This window comes from Lolium perenne, chromosome 2 (assembly GCF_019359855.2).
Source record: "Lolium perenne isolate Kyuss_39 chromosome 2, Kyuss_2.0, whole genome shotgun sequence".
Lineage (NCBI taxonomy): Eukaryota > Viridiplantae > Streptophyta > Magnoliopsida > Poales > Poaceae > Lolium > Lolium perenne.
In genome coordinates, this window is record NC_067245.2 from 148,751,171 (window position 1) to 148,763,586 (window position 12,416).

At 42.1% G+C, this 12,416-nt stretch overlaps 1 protein-coding gene across 1 annotated transcript; it reads right to left on the bottom strand.

Moving 5' to 3' along the window:
- Positions 1 to 3,429: 3,429 nt before the first annotated feature.
- LOC127322015 (protein LURP-one-related 15-like) lies at positions 3,430 to 4,438 on the bottom strand. Its single transcript, XM_051350962.2, has 3 exons — positions 4,175 to 4,438; positions 3,636 to 3,863; positions 3,430 to 3,546 (listed from the first exon to the last, which is right to left on the bottom strand). The coding sequence occupies exons 1-3, from the start codon at positions 4,415 to 4,417 to the stop codon at positions 3,430 to 3,432; spliced, it is 588 nt and encodes a 195-aa protein (XP_051206922.1). The 5' UTR covers positions 4,418 to 4,438.
- Positions 4,439 to 12,416: the final 7,978 nt, after the last annotated feature.

The following is a 12,416-nucleotide window of genomic DNA, read 5'->3' on the forward strand; positions in this document are numbered from 1 at the left end:
AACTGATTCCTCTTCAATTCCCCACGTTAGAACTGATCTAAATTAATTTCCACGCATGGTACAACATCAGACCTTGAAAATCAGCAAGCAAACACACCGATATCTGTTCCCCAAGCATTGGGACTTTTCTGGTTTATACTCTATCTCCAAAATAAGAAGTCTAGGGATACAAGGCGGCTGCCATAACCCTTTATAGGGTGACTCCAAACGCAACTTTGGCTGGGACAGGACCACGGCAACTTAAGGCCCAAATGGCTGAACTAAAATGTATTTGGGCAAACCCAAATACCAACTCACAAAAATAAGCGCAAACTGGAAAGTAAAAAACATGACACGCTGAACATATAACACCTAACCATCTTTGTTCGCAACTCCATGGCCAAAACGAAGCATCATTGGCGGTGTCCGAAAGTTGGGCTTCACTTCATCTTTAGGAGGCACTTCAACGCAGAATGATCCAAACTTCAGATTATATTGAGGTGGTGTAATAGATGTAGTAATCAATATCCTCCCCTCATCAGAAACTTTCCATGCACCGGCCTAAATATTTTCGTTTGCACCACCTTCTAGGGGTGGATTTACTGTCCGGGCACCATGGGCATGTGCCCAGGCTGGATGCCAGACCTTCAGTAACTTTGAGAAACTAATCATATATCTGAGTTCCCGCAAGGTGGGCGCACTGGGCACATATGTTGGGCCCGGAGTCTCGAATCCTACACCTACCAACGACAAGATTGCCAACGAAGCTACCACATCATCTAGATGCTAGTACAGTGTCCCGGACATGGCCGCGGCGACTTCCTCCTTCGGAGGTGGACGACCACGTTAGTATTTGGTGTGGGGGATCTTGAGATCCCACACCGATCTATGGCGGTGAAGATCTAGTCGACGTCGAGTTTGGGTGATGTGGAAACCGGTGACAATCGAGACTCGACCTCGGTCTTGGCAGACGATGGTGGCATCGCTTGGCGTCGTTACTTGTGGAAGGCATCACCTTTTATTCTCTCGTCATTACACTTGGGAGATGCAGATCTTGCAGGTTGCCGCCGGATGGCATCAGGGCTAATGGCTCAGCTTTAATAAAGAATGTCGTCCTAGGGTCCCTCTCAAGCCAAGATGAATATCTGCTTGATGTATGTATTCATTCCGCAGGTCGGAGTGTCGAGTTCTGGAAGGCTCCGTCGATGAACTCCACTGGCAACTCATGCTTGGAGATTGCTTGATCGGATGGGATTCGGTCACGAGTAACCGTGTTTTTCTGACCGTTTGGTTTCAGAGGGAGCGATGTGAAACTCCGCAGTCTGTTCCCATGCATTCTGGGACATGCCTTTAATTCCATGGTGAAATCAGTGGAAGAGAATGGAATGGAAGCCAAAATCTTAGGACTAGTAATGGTGGTTCGAGTCCAGGTGGCGATGAGCAATTGGCTTGGTGATTGGTGACTTGGAGAAACAGCATCGACAAGTGGGGACGACAACACAAGAGAAGTTCAAAGTCTAAACTTTAGGGTGAAACCTAAGGTTTGGCCTTAATTTGTTGTGCACTGCAATAGCCTTGTTGAAGGCGTTGTTTTTGAGAGATTAGACTTTCTCCAGGGTGAAACCTATAATCTATGATCAGGGCGACAAGGCTTGTGCATTGTTCTCTTCTTTGAAGCATCGCTTTTCAAGATGGATTTTTTGGTGCTCTATTGGTGGTGTTAGGTCTGCTGCTACATGGAATAGATCATTGTTTTTCGATAAAGAACATATATTAATATCGCGAAGATACCAATAACACCCAGCCTCTCCAACAACGCATTACCCTAGCGGCATTACTTTATGCACACAACCAAAAAAATACAATAAAAGAAAAACCCGCTACAAAGATCTATTCCTTAAAGAAGCATTACTAACACCAGCAAGATAGCACCAGAAGTCCAGCTTCTCTAAAACCGATGCTTCCAAAAAGGGAACATCACACAAGCATCATCGTCGCCCAATCATATATCTTAGGTTTTCACCCTGGAGAAAAGTCCTCACTCCCTAAAACAATTTCTTCAAGGTCATTTTCAGGCACAACCAATTAAGGACAGACCTTGTATCTTTACCCTTGAAGGTAACACTTTGAACTTCTCATGTGTTGTCGCCCCCACATGCAAAGCCGCTGCGGTCCAAATCAACAAACCAGTTACTCATCGCCGCAAAAAGTCAAATCATCATTGCTAGTCCCAACATCTCGGCTTGCACAACGTTCTCCACCAGATGACTTCACCATGGGTGAGAAAGCATGCCCCATGATGGTAAGAGCCAGCAGAGCTTCACAACGCTCCCTCTGAAACCAAACGGTCAGAAAAAACATGAGTTCGCATAACCAAATTCCATCCGATCCAGCAAAATCCAGGCATGAAGCGCCCACTAGAGTACACCGGCTGAGCCTTCAGGAACATGACACTCCCACAAGATCGATGGGCAACTGAAAGATATTCATCTTGTCGCGAGAAGAATCCTAGGACAACCTCGATTAGTTGCAAGACTAGTAGCCCCACGCCACTAGTCACTCCTGCCAAACCTACAGTGGACAATAAGGTGGCACGGAGCACTAACATTGGCATGGCCAAAGCCATGGTCCTCCTGCGCCGATTGGGTTCAAGTGGGCCAGATCCGGCCCAGATAGGACTACCACCCAAACCGCCGCTGGAGACGACGACCGCCACGTGCCACCCACATCTCAACACTGACCGCTGGAGTGCATCAGGCCGCGACCACCATGGTCATGCCACCCGGCGTCCCCAGCCTGCGTCCCACCGCCTCCCGTGATGTGCCGTGGAGCCCTCTCCAGCCCTTCGTCCTTCGACAGGTTGCAACGGCGGCCTAAGGGGTGGGAGATGACGGGGGCTACTAGGGTTTCGAGGTTTGGGGAGGGGGTGGGGGCTCTGCCGCCACTCGGGAGGGGAGCGGCAAGGGAAGGGGGCCCTTTACGTGCAATTTTCCCGAGGTAGCCGGTCAAAATAATTCTTTTTTTGGCTGTGCACATCCATAATGTTATTAGGTCATTGCGTTGTTGCGGGTGTAATTTGTATCTTCGTGATTTTAATATATTTCCTTTGTCGAAAAAGTAAAATCTTATTACATAAAAAATGGAAGTTCATAATTTATAACCTAATACAGTCAGCCAAATTAGTTTCTAAAATAGAAACTGGATGCATCTAGAAAAGGATTACATTCAGAAGTCAACATAGCGTATACACGGCCTATACCATGCGATACGAAATCTCAAACAAGAAACCTTTGTTGCAGTATAAAACTGCAAACAAGTGACCAAAATGAAAGTGGCTATACAGTATTACTATACAACTTCACAAGTCAAAAAGGAAAACCTCGACCTGATATTTCGGAACTTGCAGCAACCATTTGATTAGAGTGTGTCTTTCCAGCCTCACCATGGGCTCTACTGGTTTATCTCATCCAGAATCACAACAAGAGATGTGATGAACGCGTGGTCAACGTTTGGAATTATAGTAACAGTACACGAGTCCTTCCCAAGCAGTACAAACTGACGGTTCATCTGCAGGACCAGGTGGGGTACATACCGACATTAGCTGACAATGTACACAACTAGTTGAATTGACTTGAAACGATAGCCAGTTTACTTACTTGAGCTATCATGATGTTAGTGGTACCATGATAGAATGCACATGATCTGTTGAAGTAGCTACCCTTGATCTTGAAATCACAGACCTTCTCCGCTCTGTTAGCAGCCAAGAAGATATCCAAGCTTGCGTTCAGTTGGATCACTGAAGATCTCTTAACTGTGAAAAGCAAATTACTTCCATTTGTGCTGCCCCCTCTGAACACTTCCCAGCTACTGTGAAAGCTGAATGCCTGACAAAGTGCAGTTCGTTGTTATACTTCTTTATTGTGAAGAGAAGGCTACAGCCTTCTCGAATGCACACAATCGAAATTTTCTTGAAACGATGCCAAGCATGAAGATCAAATATATCGGCAAAAAGAAAAGATGTACATAAATGAGTCATAGCTAGCAAAAGATTTAGTTAAGGCGGACTCATTTATGAACACTTCTGCTAGCTATTATTTGACACTCCGTTTATTTTATCCAACCCTTTTCAGTACATTTTTATGTTCTGACCAGTTCACGGCGGCCACAATGCTCAAGGCACGAAGTTGAAGTTTACCTTTCCTCGCATGGTTAGGAGGAGCCTCCCGTCGGCGTCCAGGACGACTCGGCGGCGTCTGCTGCTGAAGAACTCGCCCTTGACCCGCAGCACGACGACGCCGCTCGCGTCGGTGACGTTGTAGTCCCCGACTGAGAGGCCGAACGCCTTCTTGGTCACCGTGAGCGGCCCGACGAAAGGCTTGCAGATCTGTGGCCCCGACATCGGCAGCTTTGCCGGAGGGGCTCCGTTGCGCGCCGCCATTATTACTGGTTGGTCGATTGATTTCCGTGAGCGACGTTGGCCTTGTTTCTACGGTGCGCCATGGTGTGCCCTTATTCGGTGCTCCTCCTCGGTGTGCTCTTCCAAATGGGACAAGGAAGAAGAAACCGAAGGTACGAGGTACGTTAGTTTCCATGTGGCAGAGCAGAGTTAGTTGTCGGGGCTAAGGAGCCATCAACGATGCTTCAAGGCATCCGAATTTCCTGACACTTCATGTCCAGCATATCTGTAACTTAGTTTAACAGTTTATCTCCAGCAAACAATCATTTGCTACAGTAAACAATTGCGAGATCAAACGGAAAGTGCGTAAACATAATTGCACAGCATCACAATATAATAGCAGGATTCAACGGTTCACCAATCTAGCTATTACATCCTCCCTCCGTCCCAGAATATAAAGCTTCTAAGGATTGGCCAAAAGTCATGTTGCATTGAGATCGGAAAGAACACCAACAACGAAAGCACTCTGCTCGGTCGACACTGACATCAAAATAATTTACGACCTGCAGGGCGCGCCACCTGTTCTCTTTTGAGCCTCCAGAACCCTCTCCTGACATCCAGGTGCTCCAGGTGCTTCTCGTGATAAAAAAATAATGTCCCTGAAATTCTAGCTTAATTTAACTTCATATAGGTCTCCGAAAGTGAAAAATACATAAAATAGGATTTTTCTGTTCTGTAGAGTTATAACCAAATAAAGGGGATCATTGATAAATCCTCATAAATCAATATAAAATATGGAAGTAACATCATATATGTTAGAAATATGTGGGAATATGTGTTAATAAAGTATAAAGCTCATGTATGCATTTTACATGCATCAACATCCCCAAGCTTAACCTATGCTCGTCCTCGAACATAAAGGTGATAAAACTAACATAAACTTTAGAATTTATTATATTGTTTTTATGTGATCATACAGAGTCTTACAAGGTTCAGTCAATAAAGAATAACAATAAGTAAATGAACTTATAAAGTGATATCTCTTACATTCTACAAAGCATGCATAATAATAAGTGGCATCGTAAGCAAATAAATGAGAAATATTATGAACCATAAAGCATGCTTCGATAATTCTATAGAAATTGTTTGGAAGACTCATTGTCCTCTCTTTTGATTTTTTTGACTCTTTGGACTCTTTGAACAACAGAAAGTAAGTAGGAAATATATATGCTAGTCCTCCAACAAAATAAAAAAGTCAAACATAACATAAAGTGAAATTTTGAGCTATGCAATTAATGTCAACAGTAAAAATAAGGATGGGGCTCCACATATCTATTTGTTGTAGAGATACCCATGATTCATGTGCTTGACATCTTATAAGTAAGTGCGCCATGCCCTTGAACACTAACAAGTTATACCTCGTGCTACTCAACTTTAGATTATCATAGATCTATCACATATTATTTTAACCAACAATAACACAAAGGGTACCTCCATGCCGCCTGTACAAAGAACCTAAGGAGATTTTGAGTCTCAACTTGTAGGTCATCCATACCGGGACAACAGTCTTGTGAACATCCTCTCTAAAGTCTCTCTCACTTTTTTTTCTCTCTCTCTCTCTCTCTTTCTTTCTTTTCTTTATTTTTTTCATTCTCTTTATTTTTTTTATTTTTTTTCACTCTATTTCTTTTTTCATTCCTTTTTATTTCTTCTCTTCGTATTGAGGATGCTCGTGCTGAAACTTTTACCATGATTAGGCATGGCTTCGATTAGTACCCCAATGCACTTCTCTAACATATATGCATACTCTAGTCTTTATGTTGATAACCCCCTTTTATTTCGCAAGAGACAACTATCAAGTGGCGTAAAAACATGATGATCAACTTAAAAGATAAGTGCAATGTTGAAAGGTGTTTCCCATGTCAGCATGGTTCTGACCTAGCTCATTACTCATAATTTTTCAAACCCATAAATTACATAGTTGTGTTTTTCCTTCCATACCTTACCTTCCTATGAGCTTTAAATTACACAAAAAGGATATTCTGAAGCAATTGGAGGCATAACACACATATTATACTTGGAATATAAAGTGCTATGTATCCATGTAGGTAGGTATGATGATAGTGGGGTTGAGTTGATTTGGATACAAGTCTAAGCATGTGTGAGAATTCATCATCTTTTAGCTAGCAAGAGGTCTAAAAGCATGCATTTGTGTTCATAGTGTTATTCATTTATCATCATACAATGATACTTATTGTTAAAAATCTATGTATACTAGCTAGAAGTAGCACTAAATAAGGCATTTAGAAAATCACCATTCAATAAAGCATTTGAAACTAGTGATACCATGCATAACTTGAACTTTCAGCATTTTAAGCATTCATGTTTTTCTTTTCATAACATGCAACATATTTTTATTGAAGGATAAGAGAATTTATTCAGTAGCTATTTCATATGCATGTAAGGTACTTAATATGATGGTCTTATGTATTTAAAAACAAAACTAGACACAAAGAAAACAAAATACGCTCCAAGTTCTTGCGAAAATTCTATGTTGCTTAAAAAACAAAGTTTACAAGCGTGCTAATCGAGATTTTTTTTAAATGAGTTCAGTGGAGTGCCTTGGGGATCCCCAATATTATGTTCTTCACCATTATTAGATAGTTCTTGGTGTGGTATTCCTCTATTCCCTGTGAAAAAACTTCAACACAAACTTTTCTTTCCATTCTTTTCTATGTGGTGACATTAATGGTATAAGAATAATATGCTTTCTACCGTTTTATTCAAAGATAAAATAATTACTTTATGTACCAGAGAGAAAATAAAGTTATACACATTCTTATCAAATCAAAAGATTCATGAAAAATCATTTTGAAACTCAGAAGAATGGTGCAAACATTAAGAGGCAGAATCTATCCAAATAATTAGTAACATCAAAACTGAATTTTTTTTCGACCACTTAGACATCTCAGGAATTTTAGCCAATTTTTGTGCATGTATAGGATGAAAATTTGCAAGTACTGTGAATTTATAAAGCTTTTAGAAGTTACCAAAAAATCAGAAAAATCATGCACTTAAAGTGCAGTGCAGAAATCAGCAAATCCCACTTTGTTTCACAACTTTAAAACATCTAAATGGGTAAAAACTTGGTATTTTTTTTAAAAATCGGGGAGTAAAAAAGAAAACTTCTTGCAACAGCAAGAATGCAAAAGAAAAACCAAACATAAAAACATCGCGGGTTGCCTCCCATAAAGTGTTTTGTTTATAGCCATATAGATGGGCTTACATACTTGACTTAAGTTGTATGGAAGTCGTGTGGTAGCTTGAATCTTGGTGCTACCTCTTTCTTCCTTGGAAAGTGCTCCATACACTTCTTATGTGGGAATTGAAATTTAACATTCCCCTCTTTTGAATCAATAATAGCCCATGTAGTTTTCAAAATGGGTCTCCCAAGAATTATAGGACTAGAGGTATTGCTCCCCATGTCCATGACAATAAGATCCACATGCACATGTGTCATATGTAATTCAACCATAACATTATTAAATCTTCCTAATGCTTTTTTAGTTGAATCATCAGAAAGTAAAAGACCTATAGAGCACTTTTCCATATTCTTATGATTTAGCAAATTATATAGCTCTTTAGATAATACAGAGACACTAGACCCTAAATCTAGAATAGCATGGTGTGTCTCTTATGATATAGCTCTTTATCCAAGCATCCCCAAGCTTAGGTGGTATCATAGCCTCATTATTATATCTTTCTATCTTTTCTTTGATAACAAAATTAGCTATATAAGAACCAAACCCAGCTTGATGAACGTTGATAATAGGATCTTTAGAGAACTTTTCAAGAATAGCAATTAGTTCATGCAACTACATTTGTAAATATCTAATAATGGCTCTCTTATTTTACTAAGATTTTTTACTTCTTCTTCTTCCTCTAATATCAACGAATCTAGCTTTCTTCAAGCTTTTATTAATACGAGTCTCTATTAGTATTCCATCAAGTATAATAAACGCATCATAAGTCTTGTTGATTATAAAGGGAATATCACATGCTTTATCTAAGAGATGCTTAGTGTTATGGTTTAAGCCAAAGTAAAAACTATATAATAGCATCCAATCTCTTAACCCATGCTCCAAGTTGCAGGTGAAGTTTTTTATTCTTATCCAAACTTGAGTGATGGTTTCCCCTAATAGTTGTTTAAAATCAAGTATGAAATTTTGTTGATAAATAGTGCACTCCCCAATTTTTTCCAAAACTGATGCTCTCAAATTAAACCATGATTTTAAATCTTTTGCAGGGGCACTTTTATACCATACTTTAGCTAATCCGGTCAAAGAGTGTGGAAATAACTTAACTCGCAATACCCCTGGATCTATATTAGGAGTTCTTATTTTCCAACATAGATTATCAAAGTTTACAGTATGCCATAAAGTGTTTTAATTATCTCATTGTTGCATTCCCATTAGCAAACCTTTTGCCATAAAGTGTTTTAATTATCTTAGGATCAATATGGAATTCAACACCCTTTGTATTACAAACATGGTTACATGACCGTGTTGCCATTTTTAACTTCTTATTTTGTCCGCTCATGCTTACTTGTAGACAACTGATACTATTTTTATGTGTTTCGTGTTTTAAAAGAGAACTAGAAATAAAATATTAAAAAAGAGAAATAAAATACTTAGCAAAATCTAAAAGAGAAAGAAGAGCTCATAGTGGTGCAACGTCCCCAAGCTTGGGTGTTGGCACAAAGTTGGAGATGAAGGTGAAGGTGACGATGGTGCCGGAAAGTGTCTTGCAGTCGCCTTGTGCTTCACACGCAGCAACCACTATGAGATAACTCTCTAACTCCCCGGAAATTGTGCCAGAAAATGTTCTTGATGATGTTGGGACTTCAAATGCAGAATGTTGTGGTCAGTGAAGAATTTTCCCCACAAGGGTAACTCGAGGGTTTATATCAAACTCTCGGGGAATTGGGAAAGAGCTGTCCCTTTTCCTCTTCTTCTAGCAAACATGTAGAGTAAAATAATTCCTTGTGTCTCTAACTCTACCGTGTGGTTCTCAAGCACAAGGTTTCGTATTAGTAATAGTAAATAAAAGATGAGACACAAGTAAAGTAAACTAAACAAATAAATGAAACTAACTAAAAGCGATAAAGAGATAGTTGTTTTTTTGGGTTTTGCGTGTAAATAAGTGAACTAAATATTTTTGTATTTTCATATTAAAATATTGATGCAAATAGAAAGTAAGATAAGTGCAATGGAAATGTGTTTCTTATGATTAAATTAGACCGGGGTTCATGGGTTCACTTGTCTACTCCCTCTTTAAAGATGTAGCGGATAATAGCAATTCATCAATGAGATAATATTGGTGGAACTTCAATATGTGTTTGATAAGCATTCATATGGGCATCACGTCCTAACATAGAGATGGTGCAATGCAACACATATTTCTTATACTCCACAAGAAATAACTCCATGCAATCTTGATTAAGAATTAACATAGCATAGCCATAATTACTTTAACATTATGGTTGAATATCAAATATGCTACCTTGAACAAACAAGATCATCATTTTTGTCACGTGACGAACATAGTACATGTATTCACTTTATCCCTAGTGAGGTAGCAAAGTAAAAGGAAAAGCCATAATAGATCATGAATTTGTTGTCACTATTCAATCACTAAAACCATGCTACTCCATCTAACACACATCTCCCCACACATGTTCTTCCATACAAGTTGGATCAAAACCAATACTTAAGAACGAGGTACATAATATGCATCTATCAATACATCTTACACATAATAAATTCCAATATCATATAATAAAGATCCACCACATAGAATTACATATATGATCATAATCATGTTGGTAGTTCATATGGTACTCAGATCTATGAAAAAAACAAAAATAGATAAAGCTACTGCCACAAACCCATAGTCCAGAGGTGGACTACCCCCTCGATCATGGTGTTGATGAGTAAGACGTTGGAGAAGGTGGAGATCCCTCAGCGGCAACTTCGGCGGAGTTTCCACCTCCAATCTTCGCAGTTGCTGCCTCTATTTTCGTTTTTTTGTGTTTTTGCGGCATTCTCCTTTAGGAACCCTGGGGGTCTGTGGGCGAAAGATTGAAGCGAATGGGACGGTCGAGGAGGAAAAGAGGTAGGGTGGCGCTCCCTGTGGATCAGACACAATAGGAGTAGTATTTTTATTTCTATGCATGCATCATTTTTCTTTAGGACACAATAGGAAGCCGCCTCGACAAGCGCCGCCTCGATGGCTACAAGGAGGGCAATGGCCGGTGGTCGGAGGAAGGTAGGCGTTGGCTGCAGAAGGAGGAATATCGGCCGAGATACCAGGATTCAAGACCTCAAGAACAGGGGAGGGTGATAGCCTGATAGGGGTCCCCCACCTCCCTGGTTTGTCAAGGAGGAAAAGAGGAAGAAGAAGCTCGCAGATGTAGCAAGAAGGAAGAAGGAAGAGGAGAGCCATGCTGGGGCCACGGTGGAGGGAAAGAATTCCAAGAACAAGAGAGCAGCCCAGGGCGGATCGGCTCAAGCGATGGTCAAAGGAAAGAACAAGGTGGGAGAGCAGCTGACAAGCGGGGTTCCGGCTGGTGAGTGTTTTCGTTGTGGGAGGGGTGGACATTACCCGGCAGGTTGCACTTAAAACCCACTATGCATGCTCTGCAGCAAGGAGTGGCACATGTCGACGAGTTGTCCCACCCGCGGGTAACAACTGAGGCTTCAAACCATGGGACACACAATTATAGGTGGAGGCTTCTAAAACATTGAAGTGGAACCTATCAAGAAACATGGAAGTGGCGAGGTGTTCGCAGCCATCATCAAGTTCCCGGACTGTGTTCTAACGGCAGAGCAACTTTCCGGCAAGCTCAAGAACCTCGTTGATGATCTGTGGGACTGACAGGTCAACAAGCTTACTGAGACGGAGTTCTCGGTTGCATTCTGGTCAAGGGCGACACTGTGAATGTCTACCGGGAGTGGCAAGCTCTTCCTCCCACTTAGCGAGCTTGATGTGTACATTCGGGAATCTTTCTAGGGGCCTAGACCACACAAGGCCTTACCAACGGTGTGGGTTCAGTTGACCGGGCTTCCTGATGACATGCTAGAGCCGGACCGCCTCATGGTGGCAATCATCATGCTTGGGAGGCCGCTGGCCGTCGACGAGCTGGCACTAAAGAAGGAAGCCACTGAGCCGGTCCGGATGCGTTTCCAATGCCGCAACCCGGAGAGAATCAAAGGCTCCATCCAGCTGTGCATCAATGGTGACCCTTACACTATTGGTGTCTTCACCGAGCTGGGGAGAAACAGGGCTTGGGGAGCAGGTGGTCCGCCATAACCGCCGCCATCACATCGCGATGACAACGCTGATGATTAATCGGAAGACCACAACGACTGGTACTGGAATTGACACAACGGAGGCAACAAGAACAAGGACAAGTAGGTGCAGCGAAGTGGCCAGGAGACGACTTCGAGCGCACTACCAGGGGGCGGGTGTGCTTTCCAGTTGGCGACTGACGAAGGCTCGCGTAGCGCTCCAACTTTGTGCGGGCAGAAGTTCAAAGACAAGCTCAATGAGTACTGGTCCAACTTGGAGCTCCTCAAGAATCGCGGTTCAGCGGGCACGGGCATGGAGAAGGACAAGCTTCTGTGCAGGGAGAATATGTTCGCGGTCGCTTTCGAGGAAGAGGGAGGGAAGGAGGCTGCGGACTCCTCCATGCTCTCAGGAGACGATTCCCAGGTCATAGACTAGGTGGGTTCATGGATCCTCGACAACCTAGTGGGCAACCCGGGCAGCAAGGAGGGGCCAATGAAGACGCAACCCAGCCCAACCTAGATGGTGTTTGACGTGCTGGAGGAGGGGGAAGTGGGCGAGTGATGACCGTCGATATGGCTTGATGAAGTGTCTTGATTAGTCTCCAACAATAACGCTAGAAAGATCTTGATACTTTGGGACTCCAAGTGCAGAGTGTTGTATCAGCAGAGTATGTTCCCCACAAGGGTGACTC